Below are 22799 nucleotides of genomic sequence, written 5' to 3'. Positions count from 1 at the left end.
GGGGGTTGGTAGGCGGCTGGGGGATGCCGAGTGTTTGGCGGCGAGCTCTCTATATATACATGCAGCACCGCCCAGCACATAAATTTGAAGTGAGCGACCCGGAGGCGCTCGGCTAGGCTCCGCCACGCCACGCTGCGCCGCACCACGCCGCGCCATGCCACGCCACGCCCAGGGGGCGCCACCGCGAACTGCCGACGTCGGAATGGAATTCTCGACCCCTGGCACCCCTGGCAGCAGGTGGCCACTTTAGACGCCAGTTAGAGCGTTAGGGCGGCCTGAAAAAGCAATATATCACCGACATTTTTTTTACCGGGGTGGGTATACACTCATTTTTGACTCCGCCGCAACGATGACAATTTTACCCGCTGGGCAAAACTCGGCAAACAAGCACTCTTCTGCCACCGCATAGTGGGCCAGAAGACTGGCAGGAGGCGCGGCGGTCAAAATCCCGGAGTCGCTCCAGAGTCGCTAGGACTCGCGCCGCACGTGTGACCCGTGTGACCCCACCAACGGCTTGCTCTCCGAACGAGGAGTCCATTGGTGGGGTCACACGCTCGGTTCGAGTCCTGGTTAGCGCCGCTCTTCTAGCCCACTGTGCACCGATTGTGGGACAGTTTCGGCGCGGTGTGCACTCAGACCTATCACTGCTCGCTGCGAGCGAACGATGAGCGCGCCGCGCCGCCCCGCCGCCCCTCCCTTTCTCGGAGCCGAGCCATCAGGGCAGAGTAACGGTCCTGAACGGGGCAAGGGCTTCGGGGTCCTGCTGGCCCTGCCGGGGTTCTATTGAAATAATAACTTGCTTGCCGTCTCCGGAATTGGAAAGAAGAGGGAGGGAGGGGGCTCCTGACCCGCACCCGGCGGGCAGGTCGCCCCTTGGGGGAGGCGCGTGCACGAGAGAGAGAGAGAGAGAGAGAGAGAGAGAGAGAGAGAGAGAGAGAGAGAGAGGAGAGAGAGAAGGGGTGGGGGGAGGCTGTCGGGCGGGCAAGAGTACAATGCTTATCGCAGCGAAATATTTGGCGTTGGAAACGCTTCCCGCGAGCGCCGCGGTGCGGTGAGCCGATTAGCGGCACGGCCGAGGCGCCGAGGCCGTGGCGCAGCACCCCGTGCACCCCGTCTCCGTGTACAATGTAACGAGCTCGCCACAGTGTCCCCCGCTGTCCCTCGGCGTCCGCCGTAGAGCGGTAACACTAACCGTGGGCGGTGCTTGACTAAGTAGTGGCGTGGCGAGGAGCTTGCGTCCGAGAGGCAGCGCGCCTCAGCGGAAGGGAGAGACCGTGTCCTTGGTCGCGTCCCCAGGTGCAGCTATACCTTGGCTATGCCTTGGCGCGGCGGGGGAGGGGCAGCATTATTTATGTACGAGCCTGATTCTGTCCTCCGCCACCTCCTCTCCTCTTCCTCCCTCCCCCTCTTCTCCTTCCCCTCCGTCTTCTTCTCCTGCTCCGCCCCACATCTATCCGGGGAGGCCCTGCAGATGGATTGCTAGGAGGCCGTATTCTTCTCCAGGGGCTTTGCAAAAGGCCTCGTGTTTGAGGAGCGAAAGCGACAGCGATCTCCGGGTCGCTCTGTTTCTCTCGCTCTCCCGACCCACAAGCCGGAGAACGGGCGGCTGGGTCGCTTCTCCTCTCTCGCTCCCACGCCGTTCGCCATGTCTTGTCCTTCCCGTGACACATTTGGGGCTCGCGCAAATCTGGTCGAAGGTCGATGGACATCCCAGCAAACCCAAGCAAGCACCGCGCAAGACCCGAGCAAGTCACGAGCAAGTCACGAGCAAGTCACGAGCAAGTCACGAGCAAGTCACGAGCAAGTCACGAGCAAGTCACGAGCAAGTCACGAGCAAGTCACGAGCAAATCACGAGGAAGTCCGTGCAAATGTCCCACCGAGCAACACAGCCGAGCAACGGCCCCAACCCTTACAACAATGCTGGCTCAGAAAATAGTTCCAAATGTATCGACCCATACATTTTTGGAAAGGTGAGATCATGAGGCAGACGACTAAGCATGTGGCTTTGCTCATTCCTTCAATCCATTTGCCGAAGCAGGCTTTGAAACTGGAGGAACATGAACAACAGCAAAGTAGGCCGTGTGTAGCCGCCGTTCAGGGCAGGCAACACGCCCGGACAGCGGCTCGTCGAAGGCATCTGTTACGCATCACGGGGGGTACGTCACTGCCAAGATTATATCAGCCCTGTTATGCTGGCTCGCAGTGCAACGAGCTTCGTACCTTGGCAGTGACGTACCCTCCGTGATTCGGAACAACTGTCTTCAAGTACCCCGCTTGACGAGCACCACGCCGTGGACATTAGCAGGCGAGACCGTAGAGGCGTTGACACGTAACAAAGAGATTGGTGGTTCGAGTCTCGCCATTTATTTGCTCTTTTCCGCACGCTTTCAGTGCGGTGCGAATCGACAGGGGTTTCTGCGGATACTTTTTCTTGGCTGGTTGGCCTGCATTGCAAAGAGCGGAGGGGTGTAAACTGCAGACTCGCCGTTCCGCTGGACGGGGCTTACGGTGCAGCCACGGTGCAGGCCTGCGAGTGGTTTCGCGCCGCCAGCGCGAGTTTTCAAACTGCGAGCATGGAGCCGAGCGAAGCGCCGGAGTGACTGCGTGCGACTGCGTGACTGCAGCGCGCCCATTGTGGCGGTGGCTCGTTGGCGGCAATGGCACTGCATGGCACTGCAATGGCAGCGCTACCTCGGCACACGTGCTCGCCGTGATTACCCGCCAGGCCCGTCAGGCTTCGCAGCCCTTTCACTCTCGGGCCGCCTGCCTGCCTGCCTGCCTGTCCGCCTGTCTGTTCGCCTGCCCGCCTGCCTGCCTGCCAGTCTCCGCTGCCTGCCTGCCTGTCCGCCTGCCTGCCTCCCTGCCTGTCTGTCCGCCCGCCTGCCTAGGGTGGCCGGGGGGTGGCACGCTAGGTCGGGGGTGGTCCAGGGGGCTGGCGGGGTGGCGGCGTGGTGGCTCCGCGTGGCGCCGCGTGGTGCGTGGCTGGAGGGAACCTTGACCTGCTTCCCCCACAGCGTGGCCCACAGCGTGGCCCACAGCGTGTCCTGCGAGAGGGTTATCCCAGGCCTAGGCCGCCGCCACGGCGCGGGGGAGGGAGTCAGCCAGGCCGCCGTAGGCTCAGGGCGGGGCGGGGCGGGGCGGGGCGGGGCGGGGTGGGCTACAGGTGCGCGCCGTACTTCCACGGTCACGCTGGGGAGGGCGGGCGCAAGGCGGGCGCAAGGCGGGCGGCTCGAGGAGGCCAAGGGAGCGACAGATGGACGCAGCTGCGCTGCAACGTCTCTGGGGCCGTCACGCGCGTTATCTGCTGGGAAGAGAAGACCAGACGGAGCGAGCAGCGCGGCTAAGCTGCAGACAGCCGGCCGCCCGCCTGCCTGTCTGTGTGTGTGCGTGTGTTGGCGTGTGTCTGTGAGTGCGGGCGTTTCGGGTGCGCGCAATGAACCGCCCCGCCCGGGTCCGCCGGCAATGGAACAACCGGAGCGAGAACGAAAAGGCGCGCTTGTTTTCTTTCCCGATGGAGTATATGAGGATGCTGTGTTTGTTGACCTGCTCCGCGCTCCGCCCTCTCTTCTCCGCGCGCTGCCGCCACACGGCGCCACACGCGCGGCCAGAGCGGAGCGTGGAGCGCGAACACGCGCGTCTGGCCTGGACGTGGCCTACTTCTCGGAGTGGGGGGCCTGGGGGCCTCGAGTCCCGGGAGGGAGGGCCACCCTCTGCCTGCTCTGCCACGCGCCGCCCGCCACTCGCCGCCGTCCCGCCACGCTGCACCACTCCATCGAGACGGCGGGGCGGGGCGGGGCGGGGCGGGGCGGGGCGGGGCGGGGCGGGGCGGGGCGGGGCGGGGCGGGGCGGGGCGGGGCGCGGACAGCTTGGCGGCGCGTCCGCCTCCACGTGCCGTCGCGACGCGGGCCGCCTCTTCGCAACGGACGACCTGTTTCTATTTTCCAGGCGAGGCCGATCATGGCCGAAAAGATGTTTGAAAGTTGGACAGTTGACTTCTGGACCTTTCTTTCATTGCCAGAAGTTGTAATGGCTTTTCACGCAGATGATGCATTTACTTTTTAAAACAAACAATTAACTCTCTAATTCATTTCAGTGTGGTCATGCGGCACGGCCGCTGCGAACCAATTAGTGGTCGGATCCATTTATTCGGCGCCGCGTGTTGTTGTTGTTGATGATGCGACCTCTGCCGTGTACTTCATTAAAGCATCTCGGCCGAAACGGGCCGCAACGAGCACCACGCCGAGCCAGACGCCGAGCAGAGGCAACTTGTTGTAGTCTCGCCGCATCGCCCCGACCATGGGCCCCGCCCCACCCCCTCCCCTCTTCCCCACTTTTCGCCAACCAAATGGGTCGATGGTCGCTAAGCTGCGACAAGTCTCGCAAGCCTCGCTGCCGCGGATGGGATGGACCGACAAGCTGTGATCCTGTTGCTCCGTCCGACTTTTGTTGTTGTTGTTTTCTCGGTCGGATCGGCCCGAATTGAGTGCCCCTGGTGCCCTTGCCTTACCTTGATACAGCTTCGGTCGGCTCGCTGGTCACTGCGGCCGAGGAAGCAGAAGCGTCGAGTCTAATTTAAGCCCGCCCCCCGAGGCCGGGCCTCTTTGAGTCCTTTGTGACAGAACTAGATCATCTCACAGTGCGACTGAGCCGCTTCCACGCCGATCCACGGTCAGCATCTCGAGTATTTCTGCTTTCAGAAAATCTCTCCTCCCCACAATACTTAAGAACACGGTTTTCTGTTTGAGATCCTTTTAATATTCTCTCCCCTAATGAAAGACACAGAAAGCACAAAAATAAGATAGACATCGGTTCAGATCGCGTAATAAAGCTGTCGTCGTTTGGCTTGTTTTCTCGTCGTGGAACGAAAGCGGGGCGTCGGCTTCACGACGAAGAGCCCCTCCTGGAGCGCTCCAGGTCGCGCAGCGCGTCCAGCAGGCGGTCCATCTGCGCGCGGTAGAAGCACAGGTCCCTGTTCTTGTGCCCCTGGCAAAAAGGCGCATATTAAATTTAATAAATAATTAATTTGTAATTAATTAATTTTTTATTAGAGTTGACTTTAATTAAATTTTGTTAAATGCTAATTAAATCTTGTTAGTGGCCAAGAATAGAGCTATCTATGAACACGAATAGACTAATTAATAGGTCAGGCTGAAATGAAATTTAATTATTTTTAATATGTAAATAATAAGTTTTTAATTATATTTAATTAAATTTATAAGCGCTAATTAGAGCTTAATTAAGCTGTAGTTTAATTAAAACACATATGATTTAATTAAATCCCTACCCACGTTACTGAAAATGTTGCATACCAGTAAGATAATCAGTGTTGAGATCTGTTATTTGAGTGTGAGACGGCATTCTCCATGGCCGCCCAATTCTCCAACACTTGTGTGTCAGAGGCAAGTCTAAAAATAACATCACACTTCCTTGAGCGCGATGGAGGAGAGTGAATAGCCTGCGCGACTAGTGCATGTGGCGATGTGAGTCAACACCGCGAGCTAAGGGACTAAAGTAGACCTCAGCGCCATCTAGCGGCGGACAGACTTTTATTAAACTTAATTAAATCTTGCCGGGGATAACACCAAGTTCCTTAACATATGGCAACACCTACTTACTCGAGAGAGGATTTAACGATGAATATGACTCGACACTCTTGTTTGTCACCGGACTTTTCAAAGAAACCTTTGGAAATCACACTTAACATTAACTACATAAAGTCTTTATTAAAAATGATAATAAAAGCTAATAAATGTTTATTAAACCCTCTTTGTTAACAAGTTTTAATCAACATTTAAAACCTTTTATAAACGGTACTTGTTAAAATTAATTAAAGTCAATAAGCACCCGTGATAAAATTAATTAAAACACAGCCCCTAATAAAAAATTAATTAAGAATTTATCAAAATTTATTAAATGTTAATAAAAGTTTTTTACGAGGGGCAGCAGGCGCACCGACGCGGAGCAGCAGGCCTCGTCCTCGGCGCCGTGCTGGCCCTGGCCCTGGCCCTGGCCCTGGCCCTGGCCCTGGCCGTCGAGGCCCTGGCGCTGCTGCAGCAGGTCGCGCACGATGGCCTGCAGCTTGCGCTCGCGGCTCTCGTGCCGCGCCTCCAGTTCGTCCACCTGGTCCTGCAGAGCGGCCACGCGCCGGGCGTCCTGGCGGAGGCAAAGCCAAACATAGTCCATTCAACAGTCAGTCGCCGCGAGGAAAATCGCTAGGTCAGAAAAAAGAAAAAGAGAAAAGCGCGGCGGGTGCTGGTACTCGAACCCGAGACTACAGGCTAGCCGCGCTCGCCGCGCCACTCACCGGGGAGGCGTCCTCCTTGAGTCGCGACACCTGCTTGTTGAGGCTGGAGACGCTCTTCTCGAGTTGGTCCCGCTCCCGTTTCAGCAGCGCCAACTCCTCGCCGCCGTGCTCCGAGCTGCAAGACAAAACCGCCAGGCACTTCAACTACAGCCGTGGCGCGGTGGCGGTTGTGCCGGGCCAAACATGCCAGGCCAAAGGCAGCCAAAGGCAACCAGGGGGAAGGCAGGGCGTGACTCGGTCCGAACGATCCACCAGGGTCGGCTCGGCCTCCCTGCTTGCCGTGGCTTGCCCTGGCTTGCCCGCCCGCAGCGCGCAGCGGCCGCCCGGCGGGGTAGGCAACGTGGGCACGCCCGTGCGTGCGGCCGCTCCGGTGGCCTACGGCCCGTACCGCAGGCGCTCATGCGGGGCATTGCGGTCGAGGGAGGGGGCTTGTCAAGGGCAGCCGCGCAGAGCGGCGCAGAGCGGCGCACAAGCCCCTGTCCAGAGATGCGGTTTCGGATCTTAGCGAGGGCCCACCGCCGCAGCGTCCGCAGCACCCGCCACAGCGCGGCCTCCAGGAATCACGTGACGGGCGGCGGGTTGGTCACGCTGACGTCGCGCTGACGTTTTTACAGCGGACTGATTCCGAGAGTCGTTTTCGTCGCTCTGCCTCTTTCGCACTCATGGGGCGTCCCGCATAGGTACGAGAGAGACAGACAGTGACTCACTGCTTGAGCTGCTCCTTGAGGTGGGCGATGACGAGCTGCTGCGTGTACAGCTGGCCCTGCAGCTCCGCCACGCGGCCCTCGCAGCTGCGGTCGGAGAGGCGCTCGTTGACGCGCTCGCAGACCACGCTCTCCAGCTCCTGCTCGTGCTTGGCCTGGAGCCGCGTCAGCTGCAAACAGTCGAGTGTTAGTCTCATAGCGTATTCATGCCCCCGCCGCGGCAGCCCGATACGCGACGCCGCGCCGAGTCGCTCGAGCTTCTTCTAGGCTCCCCGCCGGCGACGCCAGAGTGCCGCCACGCCGTCACACCGCCGGGGCGAGGCGACACACCTTGCCGTTAAATAACGACCTTTATTGGGCAGGCACTCTCTCACGACGGCCCTCGGCCAGGTCCCGTCTCGCCTTTCGGGCCGTGGCGGCGGTAGGCACCTCGACATCTACCCCCCGGACGAGGCCCGAACGTCACAGCGCCACAACATTCCTCATCCTCCATCCCGCCGTCCAGGCCTGCCTCGCATTGCCTCGCCTCGCCGCGCCTCGCTCCGAGGCCCCCGCACGGCCCCGCCTCCGCGATGCCCTACACTGCTTTCTCGTTATTTGCAATTCCTGCTGCGCGCCGCGCGCTGCGCAACACAACAGCCCGCAGGAAGGCGAAGACGCGGAAAGCGCGCCGGATTGAAAAGAGAGGAGAGCGAAGCGAAACGGGAAAACGAAAATGAAAATGGCGCGGAGAGCGGCCTGGCTGGGCCGAGCGATGAGGCGGCGGCCTTGGAATCGGCATCGCGCGGAGTGTGCACTCGTCAGCTCGTCGAGCCGAGCGCCAAGCGCGGGGCGTGGTGGGCATGGTGGCGCCGCGATGTTCGCCGCCAGTCCGGCCGGGTCGGGGGATAACGACGTGACGACGTCGCGCGGAGGGGATGGGGACGGCAGGGACGGCAGGGGGAGGGGGAGGTTTTAACGAGGCCGGACTCACGTCGTTGACGCGCTTGGTGTGCAGGCTGAGGAGGTCCTCCTGCAGGCGCTGCACGTCGCGACGCAGCCCGCGGTTCTCCGCCAACATGTCGGCGTCCACGGCGGCGGCGGCGGTGCTGGCGGCTGCCTTGACGGGCCGGAGCGGCGACTGCTCGTTGAGAAGGCGCTGCCGCTCCTGCTGCAGGCGCCGGTTGGTGGCGCGCGCGTCCGACAACTCCCTGTTGAGCTTGGCCGCCTCCTTCTCCCTGCAACAGGCCGGACAGGCCAATGAGTCAGACAGAGACAAGACAGAAGTCACCGGCCGACTAAAACGGCTTGCCACCCGCGCTGACGCGCTGACGCGCGTGACCTTCAACTTTTGGCGGGCGTGTTCGCAGCAAGCCGCGGGCAATTCCCTCCGCGGCCTGGCCATGGCGTGGCCCACGGCCTACACCGCCGACAGGATGCCCGGGGCCCCGGCGCCCTCCCCGAGCGGGACAATGAAACATCGTTCGCATTCCCATGGAAATTTGCCGTGAGGAAACTCCCCGAACTGTATTCCATTTACATAATTTCATAAAATTTTGTGCTTCGTGCGCGGCCGACTCACTTGGTCTGCAGCTCGTGCTGCAGGCCGCGGATGGTGGCCAGCAGGTGCGTGTCTGGCCGCTGCGGCGCGGCGGGCCGGTTCTGCTGGTGCGGCATCACCAGGATCTCGGTGGAGGCCGAGGTGGAGGCCGGCGGGTGGCCGCTGGAGGGCGTGGGGCAGGGCGACGGCTCCCCGACGGACTGGCTGCGCCGAGGCCGCCGTTTGGGGGCCATGCCGGGCGCGCCCTTGTCCTTGTCGGCCTTGTCGCGCCGGGCTTGGGGTTCGTCCGCCTCGTACACCGGGTCCCCGGCCTCGCTGCTCGCCGAGCTGGCCACCGTGGTCAGGGCCTTGTCCTTGAGGTCCGCCACCTCCTGCCTCGCGGCGGCCAGCTGCTGCTCCAGGCTGGACACCAGGTCCTCGTACTTGGCCTGGAAAAGAGACGGGCAACAGTCAGCAGCGCGTGGGAGGCGGCGGGAGGGGGCCGCAAAAGGGTGGCGTCCCTCGAGGCACGCTCCGCACCGCTCCGCACCGCTCCGCACTCACCTTGACCGTCTGCAGGTGGGCCTGCACCTTGGCGGCTCCCGAGTGCCGCTCCTGCAGCTGCTCCTCCGCGGCCTGCAGCTGTTCCTGCAGCTGCCGCTCGGCCGCCCTGCGTTCCTGCAGCTGGCGCTGCAGGCCCTGCAGCTCCTCGTCGCGGCGCTGCTCCGCGGCCTGCAGCTGCTCCTGCAGCTGCCGCTCGGCGGCGCGCCGCACGTCCAGGTCCCGCTGCAGCTGCTCCACCTGCAGCTGCAGCTGGCGCTCCCTGGCCGGCGAGGAGCAGGGCAGGTCGCTGGAGGACTGCGTCTGCAGCTGCCGCTTGCGCACGATGCCCTCCAGCTCGCGGACCTGCCGCTCCAGGTCCTGGGCGCGGGCCTGCGCGCGTTCCCTCTCCAGCGCCGCGTCCTTCTCCAGCTGCAGCCGCACCTCCCTCTCCAGCCGCGGCCGCAGCTCCTGCTCCAGCTCCTGCTCCAGGGCCGGCCGCAGCTCGTCGGCAACCTCGGCGCGCAGCCGCTGCGCCTCCGCCGCCTGTCGCGACAGAGGGACCCTTTGCAGTTGGACGATTCGGAATAACACTTTCAATAGCGTGAGGCGGCCCTAGCTATGCAGCAAAAACTGACAGCATTTGCAAACGCAAATAAATTGCAATATATTCATATTTTTAAATTGAAAAACAGGTCCGAGGCAGGGTCCATCGTAATGTACACGCGCCACAGAGGCTCCGCTGTGTTGCCGTGTGACAAATAGCCATGCAGCCCCCAGCGTACAGCGCGTACAACAGCGGGACGCCAAATCATTTCGCCGGTAGCGGTAATCCATTAGCCCGCGCGCGGTCTCTCTCGCACCTTACGGGCCGACCCCACGGGTGCGAGAGAGACGGAGCGGCGGGTCGTCCTGGTCGTCCTTTTTCGTGTCGCAGTCATTAGTGGCTGGTCCGAGGACTTTCCAGAGTAGACGCAGGACGAGCCGCGGAGTCAATTTATTTAAATACGCTTACCTTTTTGGCTCCAGATTGGTCTCCGACCTGGCGGAGCGTCTCCTGCGACAGAAAAAGGAGAAAAAAAAAGGACATCAATAAAAAAGACGCACTGAAGGAGACATTTGCTCAAAGTTTTGGGTCCGCACTAAAGTTAAGGTCAAGGCCTCGTCGTCGGGCGAACCGTCGGGGAACCGGGCCGGAATCAAAAGAGGAGAAAATTGGAGTCCGCATTTCTTTCCGGGAAGCCGTTCGGTCTCTCCACAATCTGGCGCGCCGTGGCGGAGCGCCTCGCGGAGCGCGGAGCGATTGGGTCGGGATGATTGGGACGCAAGACGGGAAAGCAAACGAAAAACATTTTTATTCGGGATGGGTTTGAGGTAGAAATAAAGTACGTCACAAGCACAAAACAACGCTCGAACCTTAGAGTTACGTTTATTCAGTCATGGGTGGGTTTTTCACAGGAGAAATTCAGTCAAACTTTAACTCGGTGCCACAGAATTATAGACTTTTTTGTACAAACGAGCACAGAACAACATACAAAATAGATTCATTTTAAAACGAAATCCAGCTGTAACCCGATGCTCGGTATCGTGCCGTCCGTCGGTCCGCGGCGCCATGCCATGGCCATGCCGCAATCCCCACGCCAGCGAGGCGAGGCGAGGCGGCGCCACGCACCGGCCACGCCCCCCGTGGCGCCCTGGCGCGAGGAATGTTTTGATTGGGCGATAAACCAATACGGACATTCCACCCGCGCGGAAGGGCGAGCAGAGCGAGCAGCCGGCCAGCGAGCGGGTTAAACGTGGAACCGCGGCGAGCAGAGTGAGCGACGATGACTTGGACGAGGAACACGTCCATTCGGCGGGGATTCCTATTCGCCATTCTCCGCAGGTGCGCCCCGTCCGGGACCGTCCGGGACAGTGCGTCCAGGGACCGGGCGTCCGGTGCGGTGGAGGAGGAGGAATGGAGGCGTGGAGACCCCCGCGGAAGGGCCGTGTTCTGGCAGCGTTCTGCGGCGAGGCCTTGGGCGAGGCCTTGGGCGAGGCCTTGGGCGAGGCCTTGGGCGAGGCCTTGGGCGAGGCCTTGGGCGAGGCCTTGGGCGAGGCCTTGGGCGAGGCCTTGGGCGAGGCCTTGGGCGAGGCCTTGGGCGAGGCCTTGGGCGAGGCCTTGGGCGAGGCCCACTCGCTCAGAGCAGCGCCACCTCCTGGGCCAGGGTGCGCACGGCGGCCATGACCTCCTTGCCGGAGCTCAGGATGTGGCTGGAGGGCAGGACGAAGCCGTGGCGCCCCGTGTCGCGGAGCTCGATGGTGAAGGCGTACTTCATGCCGGCCACGCCCTTGGCCCAGTCGTCCGAGCCGCCTGGAAACAGAGGAGCACGTCGTTGAGCACGGCGCTGTTTGCGTTGCGAGCCGCGAGAGCCGCGCGAGCGCCTAACCTGCCCGCCCCGCCGCCCTATTTGTATGCGGGGGAAGCGAAGCCCGGCGACGCGGCCGCTGCGACGGCGCCGCTGAAAAAGTGGACTTGGGTAAAAGTTGCGGGCGCCTTGTCAGGGACGTGGCCCGCCGTGGAACGCCGCGCCGCGCTGCCACCTTCCCGTGTAGCTTTTGACACCGCGACGGCCCGTCTGTCGGCCCGTCTGTCGGCCGCCCCGAAGTTTGAGCGCGCCGCGGCCCGGGCGGGGCGGGGCGGTGCGGGGCGGAGCAGCCTCGTGCGTAACTCACTTATCGGAGCCGCCGCGCCCCGCGGCGCGCGCGTCGAAGGGGGAAGAGGGCGGTGCGGGTCGCGGTGCCGCTCGGCCTGGCGACGCAGCGCAGCGACGCCCCGCGACCCGGAAGGGAAAGCCGCGGGGGCCGCGCAGCCCTCCTCCCCCCCAAACACAGTTATGCCAAATTAATTACCGCCGTGAGAAACAATCGCCTTGCGAACAGCGGCGCTCGCCCCGCCCCCTGTCGAAGTAGCAGCCCTTCCAGCAGCACGCACTGATTCCGAGCTGTCTGTCTCTCTCGCACCCATGGGGCGTCCCATCAGGGTGCGAGAGAGACAGAGCAGTGCTCGGAATCGGTCTGCAAGGCCGTCGCGAAGTCGAAGTCCCGACAAAGACGAAAGCAAAGCCCGGCAAAAAGCAAAATGGAGCTAAGTGGATTTGGCGTCGACGCAGTGCCTAGCAGTGCCGGGCGTTTCGTCTCTGCGTCTCGTCTCTGCGTCTCTGCCGACGCGGTCAAAGGAGCGCAGATATCAATCACACCGCGACCCGGCCCGATCCGAGACGTGAAAGGGAAGTCTCACGCTCACGAATGGGACGAGGAACGGGGAGGCGGCCTGGCGGGGATTTGAACCCACGCCAAACGGGCTTCTCTCTATCAGGCGGGTCGGGTGACGCGCGTCCAGTTACTGCTTCTCGCGTCGCCCTGCGATGCTACCCCTTCGCGAGCCCCTTCCCCTTCTCCTCTCTCCTTTTCCATTTCCCCTTTGGCGGGGCGTTTCACATTCATCCCGCCCCAAGACCCAAGACGCCGCCACTGCTAACCCGCAGCGAACGGCGCGGCACTACCCCGCGCGCGAGAGACTCGCCCTGCTCTCTTTGCGCGCTGGCTCCGCGCGCGGGGTAGCGCCGGCCGCCGGGGAGGACGCGGGGCGCGCGGCGTAACCCCGTAGGGCCTGTCGGCGTGTCGGCCGTACCTGACGCGGGGTAGAGCAGGGCCGCCGAGGAACCCACGGTGTAGGGCAGGCCGCTGGTCGCGCGCATGGCGTTGGCCATCTTGGTGCCGACGCGCTGCAGGTCCTGGTGGTCTGGCGGCACGAAGCGGTCGTAGCCCCACGGGTACAGCACGTACTGGCCGTAGCTGTGGAAGCTGAGGTACGACTTGAGGGAGCCCTTCTTGGACAGGACGAAGTTCTGGATGGCGTTGGTCTCGGGCTCCGAGAAGGCGGCCGAGCCGCGGAAGATCTCCTGGCAGGGCTGCGGGCTGGCGCCCTTGCCACCCCACTTGTAGCCGAAGTTGCGGTTCAGGTCGATGCCGTCGCAGCCACCGCCTGCAGCAACACGTGCGCAGTGCGCAGCCATCAGTCAGTGCGTCAGTGCCAGCCGTTTTGGGATCGTCACCCAGCGCCGCCCTGCGCGCACACCGCCAGGGGGCCATTCCAGGCTGCCACAACGCAGGGCACGCTTCGGCACGCTTCGGCACGCTTCGAGCGCTACATTATCCTCAAACGAGACTTCACTTCAACCCATGAGAGTGTCGGTAGATTCCTCGCTCGAAAGGCAATCCATCGACACTATCGTGCGTTTCACTCGTCAAATTATAAGGACTATACGGAGCTCAAAGAGTGTCCACAGCAGCGCCCGCAGCCCGCACTGGCCTCTGGGCGGCCCTGGGCATGGCGTCGCCCAGGCGTCGCCGCGTCCGGCAGCGTCCGCACTCACCCCTTCGCCTGTTCTTGCGCCACATGCGGTCGCTCTGGTGCGAGTACTCGTAACCGTCGGGGTTGGCCAGCGGCAGGACGTACAGGTCCACCTTGTCCAGCCACGAGCTGTACGCGTCGCGGTTCTCGCACAGCTCGTTCACCATGTACGAGACGGACGCCGACGTGATCCACTCACGCGCGTGGATGCCTGCAGGGAAAAAGAAATGAGATGAAATTGTATTTTTTGGTACTAGAAGTAGAGGGATGTTTGCCAGTTCAGGCGTCTAAGCGACGTGTATCGACCGCTGTGCCGCGAGCAAGCCGCCAGCAGCCTGGCCTGCGAGGCCCTCGGCGAGGCCCTTGACGAATCCCTCACCTCCGTCGATCCACATGGCGGGGCTGCCGGCCTTGCCCTTGATGTGCAACACCTTGAGGGGGCGCCCCTCCAGGGAGTTGCCGATCACCATGGCCTCGCACGTGTCGGGGTAAGTCTTGGCGAGGTAGTCCACCCAGCCCGCCATGTCGGCGGCGCGGTGGTAGTGCTGCCACGTCATGCGGTGCCCTGCCAGAGAAAACAACACGAAAACAAAACCACTTCGTTATTAATTAATCATTCTCCTGGAATACTTGGGATATTGTTTCTTGAAGTGGCTCTCCTTCCCCCCTCCCCTCTTTTTCCCAGGTCAAGTTGGTATAACGAAATTCGGCATCATGCCCCTCAAGCCTCGCTCCAGTGGCCTGTGGCGCTCCGACCGCACCCCGGCCAAGCCAAGGGCGCCAAGGGCCAAGCCCGCCCACCCGCACCGCCGCGCCGCCACGGCATCGCGCGGAAAGAGTTTCCGCCAATCCAAAGTTGGCGCGGCACTGCCTGGGCACTGCGGCAAAAGGCAACTATTGCCTTCTGCCCATTCCCGCGTCCCGCCCCCCAGCATCCCTTCCCTTCACTGAGCAGCACTCCAGCAGCCACCCGCAGCCACCCGCAGCCACCAGCAGCCACCAGCAGCCACCAGCAGACTGATTCCGAGAGTCGCTTTCGTCGCTCTCGCACTCATGCGGCATCCCGTTTCGGTGCGAGAGAGACAGAGCGACGAAAACGACTCTCGGAATCAGTGTGCGGCACCGAGCACTCGCGCGACTTTGTTTGCCTTCGCCCTGTGAGCCTGCCTGGCTGTGCCTGGCTGTGCCTGGCATCCAGAGGGCGGCGCCGCGGCGGGCCCAAGTTGCCCATACCATACGGTGGGTACACAAAGTGCTTGGCAGCCGTCTCCCTGTCTCCCCGCCGCCAGACCCAGGCCGCCAGCATCGCTAATTACACGCACGGTACAGGCTGCTACACTGCTACAGGCTCCACCGCAAGCGATAACACGCACGCGCCGAGGCCCCGCCACCCGCCAAGGCACAGTGGGCCAGATGACCATGGAGGCGGCCAAAACTCCAGACGCGTTTTGTGCTCCAGAGTCGCTAAATGGGACAAGAACCGAACGTGTGACCCCACTAATGGATTGCTCTCCGAACGAGGAATCCATTGGTAGGGTCACACGTTCGGTTCGAGTCTCATTTAGCGACTCTGGAGCTGAAAACGCGTCTAGACTTTTGGCCACCTGCGTCGGTCTTCTGGCCCACTGTGCGCTATCGCCCACCCCACCGACGAAAAACAAAGAAAAAGAAAAAACTGTATGGACTCACCCTTCCTGCCGGTCAGCTCGAGCTCCTCCTCGGACAGGGCGGGGTTCTCCTCGGCGATGGCGCGCTGCAGGTCCGCGATGACCACGGTGTAGGCCAGCTTGTTGTCGGCGAGCAGCTTGCTGACGTGGGGCTGGTTCTCGGCGGCCACCAGCAAGTCCCACACCGTGGCGTTGCTGTACCACACCTGGGCCACTGCGGCACATCACAGACATTAGGAACGACGCCCACCGTCTCGCACAAAACACAGTGTAGTGGTTACTGGGAGGGAGGAATGCACTGGCCGATGGTGGAGATTTCCCCACCCCCGGTCTCGCGGAAACCGTCGGCAGACGCCGCGACGCGCCGGCACTTCGGTCTGACTCAGAGCAGGTTTGGCTCGCTACCAATACATAAAAATCTGATGTTTTCCTCCGCGAATTCGCAAGTCCCCAATCCAGAGCACAAACTTTGGGTATCGGTTGCACGTCGAAACAATTCCACCACTGCGAGCAAGCCGACAATCGGCGCTGCAGCCTTTTGCCCTTTCGCTGTGCACGTGTTTTCGTTTGGCCGTTTGAGCCTCACTATCTCCCCCCGTGGTTCTGCGCCCCCTAGCCTGTCGAGTGGCGACGCAGTGACGCAGTGACGCACCTCCGTTGGTCTCGAGGCTCTGCAGGTTGGCGACGTCGCCCTCCGAGGCCTGGACCCGCCACAGCTGCGAGCCCTCGTAGGACTTGACGGCGTCGGTGGCGGTGGCGTTGGCGGCGTCCGCGTCGCGCCTCCACCGTCGGCGCTGGTCGCGCAGGTCGCGCTCGCGCTCGACGCGGCGCTGCTCCTGCTCGCGCTCCTGCTCGCGGCGATGCTGCTCGCGCTCGCGGCGCTGCTGTTCGCGCTCGCGCTCGCGGTCGGTGCGCTCGCGGTCGCGGCGCGTCTGGTCGGTGAGCTGCTCGCGCTGGCGGCGCAGGTCCTCCACCTCGCGCTCGCGGTCCGAGGCCAGCTCGTCGTGCAGCTGCTGGTGCTCGTCCAGGTGCTGGTCGCGTATGTCCTGGAAGTGGCCCTGGCGCTCGGACTGCTCGGTCTGGCGGTCCTGCTGCAGGTCGTCGCGCAGACGCTGGTGGTCGTTGAGGCGCTCGTCGCGCTCGGTCTGGCGCTCGTCGTGCTGCCGCTCGCGGTGCAGCTGGCCGTCCGTCTGCTGGTACAGGCGCTCCAGCAGCAGGTCGTCGTGCAGCCGCTGCCGCTCCTCCAGGCCGCGCTGCTGCATCAGCAGGCGCTCGTCCTGGCGCTCCTGCCACGCGCGGAGGCGGTCCACGTCGTCCTGGTTCCAGGGCGAGCAGGCGCACCGAGAGGCGCACGCGCCCAGCACGGCCAGCACGAGCGCGGCCCTCACGACCATCGCGCGGAAAGGTGCTCCGCCGCACCGCATCGTACTGTGCACTGCGAACTGCGGCACGCACCGAGCCGTCGCCATCCTTTTATGCCTTCGCTTGCCAGCCGGCGTGGCCACGCCGCGAGGGGGACCGACCGGTCTGTCGCCGCGCCGCCCCGCCCCGCCCCGCGAGATGAAGGGACACCGCTACCGGTCGGGTGGCTTCCCAGCTTCCCAGGGTAGCATAGGTCCAGGACGTGGCCGTGACCTTGGAACCATGTGCTAACCTTCGAGCGCGGTCCGCGCCGCGCCGCCGCCACCAAGCCTTCAACTTGAGGGCCTTAAGAGCCTCGAGGCGCTTTGAGGTGACGAGAGATTAATTTCCGGGCCTCCCGGCGCGGGGTGGGGCGGGGGGCGGAGTGCCACTATTGCAGTGTCGGCGGCTCCAGGCTGCACGGCGGCGCGCGCTTTCATGCGCAAACTTTCCAGCGAGATTCGAACACGAAGCAGCGTCACCGGCCAGCGCCTGGCTCTGATAAGACGAGAGGGGAAGGGGGGATCAAGGATGACACTGTGGCCGGCCGGCCGGGCGGTCTGGCTCTACGACTTAGCGACAACGTGGTGCCCGACCACGGCAGGGCCCAAGCCAAGCCCGCAGGGGTTCCCACTCCCAAACTCCCAAATGTTTTCTTTTGCTCTGGCCGATGGAGATCGTCCGTGGAGCGGGTCCAGGCGGAGTCCAGGCTCCAGGCAGGCTGTGGGCCTCGCGACTCCTAATCTTTAATTAGCTGCCGCCAGACGGCCTGACGGCTTCGGCAAGCCAGGCACGGCCAGGCAAGCCTCCTCCCTCCCGCAATAACCATTCAAGTGACAAACTGTTATTACACCTACTTACCGCTCGATAACAGGTTGGCTCCGTCTTCACAAGTGTCCGTTTCTTTTGCGTCTTTTACGTGTCCGTTCTCCCGCCGCGATGATGTCGCTTGGTAACAAACTGGGTGTCATACACCGACCGGGCCTCGGCTTGGCTTCGGCTTGGCCGCACAACACGCCTCCCGAAACTCGCAATTTGCGGCGAGCTGCAGCAACATGTTGCGGGGTCCTGAGGGTCCTGGATGTCCTCGGTGTTTTAGGTGGCCTAGGTGTCCTAGGTGGCCTAGGCGTCCTGCATGTCTAGGTCGTGTCCCAGATGGCCTCGGTGTTTTGGGTGTCCAGGAGGTCCTAAGTGTCCAGGAGGCCCTGGGTGTCCAGGAGGTCCTGGGTGTCCAGGAGGTCCTGGGTGTCCAGGAGGTCCTGGGTGTCCATGAGGCCCTAGGTCTCCAAGAGGTCGGGTGTTGTGAGTGACGTCCTGAGCGTCCTTTTTGGCTCACGCGTTACGTGCGAGGCGGTGCGCGCGTCAAATCGCAATCCCTAAAGCCCCCGCTGCTGCCGCCGCTCCCACTCCGCCTCAACGTCCAGAACGTCCGGACGTCCAGGGCCTCGCCTCACCTTGGCAGTCGCCGCCAGGGAAATGGAAAGGGCGAAGGACGTGCCCCGGTAAGCCCTCGCAGCGCCGGCCAAAGCGGCTGCCCGGGACGGAGCAGGATGGAAACACATTTTCACAGTGCCCGCCGCATATCCAGAAACCTTTCCTCCGCTTACTGAAAAATCAAGGAGTGTGATTTCCTGCCTTGGTTTGAGAGCAGGCCGAAAAGTTAGTCAAAACGGTCGTTTGGGCTGACTGGCGGCTCTGCGTCCAATGTAGGCCAGGTTTCGTACTCCCTCTTCGAGACAGCATGCCTTTTCTGCGGGGTGCGATTTTTCGCCGGACACTCTTTTGATGTGCAATCCGCCTCCACGAAGACTTTCTTGTCCGCTTTCAAAGTAAATCTATCTGCGGCCCTTCTGCAGATGAGGCCCTTCTCCACCTCCTCCATGGCGGAGACGAATGCCGCCTCAAGTCGCAGCGTCCCAGCAATTTGTCAAGTCGCTGATCGTGAGCAATGCCTCGGGATTTGACAGACCAGTGTCTGTGGCTGGGCTGGAGACGGTGCGGCTGGGGACAATAACTGGTTTTGCCTCAGCCTCTCCCCCACCTTTCTCCCTCCCTCTCTGCAGTTCGCTCTACAAAGCAGCAGTGCCAAAACATGCCAGGATAACACTCTAACACTCTAAGATTGGATCGGACCAGATCGAAGTGGCCATCCCACATAAATAAAGGTGACTCGATTGGGCCGGCGAGGTGCCAGGGACATTAAATCCGATTCATTCACAGGCGCGGACGTGTGTGTCTCGGATTTGGACGAGAAAAAAGTAAGAAGGATGGATGGGTGGAACAAGGGGAGAATATTGATTTGTTTTCTCGGGTCTCCTCCTCGCCTGACACGCGGTGCGACTTCATAAAGTTGTTATCTCACGCGTATTTGTGAAAAAATGAGAGCAGCGGGTCGATTCCATTCCCGAGTCTTGGTTGGTGACGGTGTGGTGACCGACCGGACGCAGGCGACACGTGATGACAGACACGTGACAGGCCGACAGGCCACCCGACAAGTCCGACGCCCGACCTACGCCTAACAATGGAAACAAAAACAAAACGGTGCCCCGCCAAAGTTCCTCGTTAAAACTCGGCACGGGCGCGCGGTTTGCGGGAAGTGCGTATGCCGAGGTCGTAAAGTTTCCCCCTTCCCCTGAGCCCTCCTGTTTTGCGGTCTTAACCCCCTGTGGCGCTACCGCACGTTGCTTTTCACACACCTGGACCACCTAACGGTCCCTTCAGGTCAGGCGGAGCTCCGTCCCAGGCCAGGGCCAGGGGGGGGTGGGGGGGGGGGGGGCGAGGGGCTGGTGGTGGCCGAGACTGAGCAAACACCGTAAAGGTAAAGAGTGAGCGTAGAGCGAGCTCGGCCGGGGGGGTAGGTAGGTGGGCAGGTGCGGCCGTTCCAGCGCGCACACTTTATGTGTGAACCGGCGATCGGAATAACAGATTAGCCCTTGTCGCGTTCCTTCATCGTCGGGAGGACCGCGAGTGCGCAAGGCCGCCCACGGGCAGTGGCGTGCGCAAAGGGGCGAACTCTCTGCCGTGTCAACAGTGTGGGGAATGCGATATCGATGACGTCAACAGGTTTGACACCCAATGCCTCTGCCGGTTGACAGGTTGCCACCAGAAGGTTGCTTGCTTCCACCGGCAAAGAAAAGTGGCAGCGCGCGAAAGCCGGCCGAAGTGCCGTGCGAAAAGGCAAGGCTCGGGGGGCTCGGGGCCCGCAGGCCAGGCCGCAGGCCGCGGGCAGACTCCGCTGCTGATACCCGTCCGGCAGCATCATTAAAGCCGATAAGTTTAAAGTTTCCGGTCGACGACATTTGGTGACCCCAGCCCAGCCCGCACAGCCCGCACAGCCCGGCTCAGTCGACTTGGCAAGCGTCTTGGGCTCCAGTCCTTGCAGTCTGCAGGACGGTTCGCTAATCCCCTTCCCCCTTTCCCCGTTTCCCTTCCCCAGCCCCCCATCCTGGGTGGGCTCTGAGTCCGAGCGCTCATGGAAGGACCGCACAGTGAGCGGTTTTCGATTCTTGCAGGGGAACGGTACGTTACGTTGAGTTATTAATTTTGAACAGTAAGCTTTCTTCTGCAGAGACTGTGCCTAGACAGTCATTTGAAAAATACGTACAAAATTTTCTCTCTAAAAAATCTTTTTTCCATTCCCTTTTCTAGAAGCTGTGTTTACCTGATATGATGTATGAGAGTTTCTGAGTACAAAGTGCAGGGGAGTTGAGAGGAGAGAGCAAAAACGAGAACATGAAACAGAAATGGAAATATGTGCTTTAATCCGAAACTCGAACAAAGCAAATTTGAAAATGCTTTTGAGCAAGTCATTCTGTGGATAGGAAAATATATGCTATCCATTCAATTAAGGCCTACTTAGTCTAATTCAAAAATATATCACAATTGCCACAAAAATCTGCAAATAAATTAAGTTTGGACTAGAAGTGATAATAAACAAAAAGAACAGGAAAAACGTCCTTTCTTTGTGTTTTGTCTTTTCAAAAATAACAAACAAATTAAATAAATAAAGGTGGTACTTGGATGTGTTAAAATCTACACATTACATCTAAACCTTGTTTTGTCGGGTCAGAGGTGTCAGGGGTAGACGAACACTCTGTCGATGTCTGCCTTGAGGAGAGCCATCAACTTCAGCAGCATCCTCTGCAAGCACACAGGCAGCACGTATAAATGCCCAAAGTGTTTTGCTATCTCTCTCTCACTCCCACCCACAATCTGTTTGTATTCATCATGTGACATAATAATGAAAGATGCCAGCAGTTTCTACACAGAATTTGCTAAAATCATTCTATCCAATTAGTCTGGTTTTTCAAGGATAACCATGTTTTTCCACACTTCTATTTAAACTCTAACGCAGCAGTAACATGAAAACTTAGCTTACCTTGATATCTTTAAGTTCAGCACACAGTTTTTCATTTTCATCTTGGTATCCAGAAATAATGCGTTCTTGAGCTTTAATTTCACTCTGCAGTAAAGTAATTGATGGATCCTGGAAATAGCGGTGCCACAGATTAGTACAAACTTAATGATTTATAAGGATAAAAATTTATGGGTAAAATAAACTTATACCTGGTTAGTTGTAGTACTTAATTCTTCTCTTACATGATTCAGTTGCCCTTCATGTCGCCGACGCAGCTCAGCAACTTCTCTCTCATGTTGTTTTTTAAGCCAATCTAAATCAGCTAGAACATTTGCAGATAAAGTATTAGATATGTACAAGACAATGCATTATAAAGTTTCATTAAAGCAGAGAAAGAAAGCAAACCCACATACCTTTTAACTTCAGACACCTTTTGCGCTCCTCAAGGAATTCTTGTTCCAAATTAAAACAACCAGGAACATCAAAAGAAGGGGTATCTAACCCTGGAATGGGTAATGACAATTTCAAATCAGGGAAGTCACCCGTGAGCTGGGGTTTTAAAGTGCCTTCCACTTCCTTTCTTATTTGTTCATAAATTCGCTTATAGGTGGCTTCTAAAGGAGTCCCAACAAGATGGGGAGGGACAACTGTTTCATGTTGGTTTTGTAGCAAGGAGGAGGCTAAAGCAGATGGCTCTGTATTGCAACTGTCAAACTGTCTTTGCTTCACATCACTTTTCAATCCTGAGGATGATGAATGGACTGACTTTGTTGCATTGAGAAGCCTCTGATCGGAGGTGCCTGATGCTTCAGATTCACTTCTTGAACTAATGCTGCTGGATTTTGATCTAGATTGAAGATGGCTTTTCTGTCCATCCAGCAGGCATTCTGCTTCTCGTAATATATCCTCTATATTCCGTTCACTGCCACCCCCTACAAAAAAAGAATCAGTATGAGATTTCACCGATAGAACTGTAAAACAAATATCAATTCATCCAAATTATTATACATACCTGTTTCCTGTACATTTGGATGTAATCTACTCATTTGCTCAAGTATGCTTGCGACATCATCATCACTGGTATCTAAAAAATATTATTATTATTGTTAAAATTTTCGCATTCACATAATAACAAAAGTTAGCATTAAAAATAAAATAGGAAAGCTTCATACCAGCAATGTCTTTAGGTTGAACACCCATTGATAAATATAACTCCTGAAAATTAAAAACAAATAGAGATTTTGTGGTACTTTTAGGTGCTTGCAGAATGTATATCAAAACAAACTATTGTCACACTGGCTCACCTTACACAACTTCTCCTGATGAATAAAAGATGATATTGAGGAATCCATGGCAGCACTATTTTTTCCTGAACATTTTCTTGAAGACCCTGTGCCACCTCCAGCACCGTCCAATTCTGCATCATCTTTTCCTTTCATTTTGATCTAAAATGGAATGAAAATACAATGGCGTATTAGCAGAGGCGTCCTACCATTCTATGTGTCATTTCACAATGTATGGGTAAAATTATCAGAGATAAGACGAATAAAATTTATAACAAAAAATAAGAAAATGCTACATCTCTTACACAAAAGACGCGAAAAGCTGATATTTCTCTGAAGTTTGACAGCTGAACGTAACCTCACTTCATACATTCTACGTAGATGGTATCATGTATTGGGAACTCACCTTTTGGTACAGCAATAAGGGTCTCTGCAGCGTCTATCATGAGAAAATATACAAGAATGGATTCATGAAAACTTCAAATATAATAAACCATAACTAAATGAAAACAAGCATTTCATTTTCTTCTGAGCTGATGAGCAGACGACAAAATCAACAAACAAAACACTGGCACAGCTGACTGTTGCCAACATAACGCCTGATCAGGTTTTGTTTCCCTTCCAGTG

At 59.1% G+C, this 22799-nt stretch overlaps 2 protein-coding genes across 3 annotated transcripts; both read right to left on the bottom strand.

Annotated features, from left to right (window-relative positions):
* Window positions 1–4753: 4753 nt before the first annotated feature.
* LOC117645978 (kinesin-like protein K39) lies at window positions 4754–22736 on the bottom strand. The gene is made up of 16 exons (XM_034386576.1): window positions 22579–22736; window positions 22194–22334; window positions 22062–22104; window positions 21902–21973; window positions 21303–21821; window positions 21099–21211; window positions 20911–21018; window positions 10084–10125; window positions 9303–9614; window positions 9093–9233; window positions 8571–8977; window positions 7983–8226; window positions 7013–7179; window positions 6306–6420; window positions 5936–6154; window positions 4754–4984 (listed from the first exon to the last, which is right to left on the bottom strand). The coding sequence occupies exons 2-16, from the start codon at window positions 22326–22328 to the stop codon at window positions 4883–4885; spliced, it is 2739 nt and encodes a 912-aa protein (XP_034242467.1). The 5' UTR covers window positions 22329–22334; window positions 22579–22736; the 3' UTR covers window positions 4754–4882.
* Window positions 10466–16561, bottom strand: LOC117647258 (carboxypeptidase A4-like). 2 transcript variants are annotated; one of them, XM_034388960.1, is made up of 7 exons: window positions 15784–16561; window positions 15154–15345; window positions 13844–14029; window positions 13487–13675; window positions 12742–13095; window positions 11241–11421; window positions 10466–11120 (listed from the first exon to the last, which is right to left on the bottom strand). In XM_034388960.1, exons 1-6 carry the CDS (start codon window positions 16553–16555, stop codon window positions 11249–11251), a joined length of 1866 nt encoding a protein of 621 aa, XP_034244851.1. In that variant the 5' UTR covers window positions 16556–16561; the 3' UTR covers window positions 10466–11120; window positions 11241–11248. The 2 variants fall into 2 exon arrangements, with proteins under 2 accessions (XP_034244851.1, XP_034244843.1); XM_034388952.1 differs by having other exon boundaries at window positions 10466–11421.
* Window positions 22737–22799: the final 63 nt, after the last annotated feature.

This window comes from Thrips palmi, unplaced genomic scaffold, assembly GCF_012932325.1.
Source record: "Thrips palmi isolate BJ-2018 unplaced genomic scaffold, TpBJ-2018v1 HiC_scaffold_10, whole genome shotgun sequence".
Lineage (NCBI taxonomy): Eukaryota > Metazoa > Arthropoda > Insecta > Thysanoptera > Thripidae > Thrips > Thrips palmi.
The sequence above is the reverse complement of the archived record's forward strand: the minus strand, read 5'-3'. Positions and strand labels throughout refer to the sequence as shown.

Bases quoted from the DNA above. Each gene is read 5' to 3' on its own strand.
- LOC117645978 (XM_034386576.1), bottom strand. From the start codon at position 22,328: ATGAAAGGAAAAGATGATGCAGAATTGGACGGTGCTGGAGGTGGCACA. The intron at 21,822-21,901 runs GTATGTATAATA...CTTTTTTTGTAG, and splicing joins TCCAAATGTACAGGAAACAG to GGGGTGGCAGTGAACGGAAT. The intron at 8,227-8,570 runs GTGAGTCGGCCG...GGCCTGTTGCAG, and splicing joins CAGCACGAGCTGCAGACCAA to GGAGAAGGAGGCGGCCAAGC.
- LOC117647258 (XM_034388952.1), bottom strand. From the start codon at position 16,555: ATGCGGTGCGGCGGAGCACCTTTCCGCGCGATGGTCGTGAGGGCCGCG. The intron at 13,096-13,486 runs GTGAGTGCGGAC...GTGTTGCTGCAG, and splicing joins GCGCAAGAACAGGCGAAGGG to GCGGTGGCTGCGACGGCATC. The intron at 11,422-12,741 runs GTACGGCCGACA...CTCTGTTTCCAG, and splicing joins CCTGCTCTACCCCGCGTCAG to GCGGCTCGGACGACTGGGCC.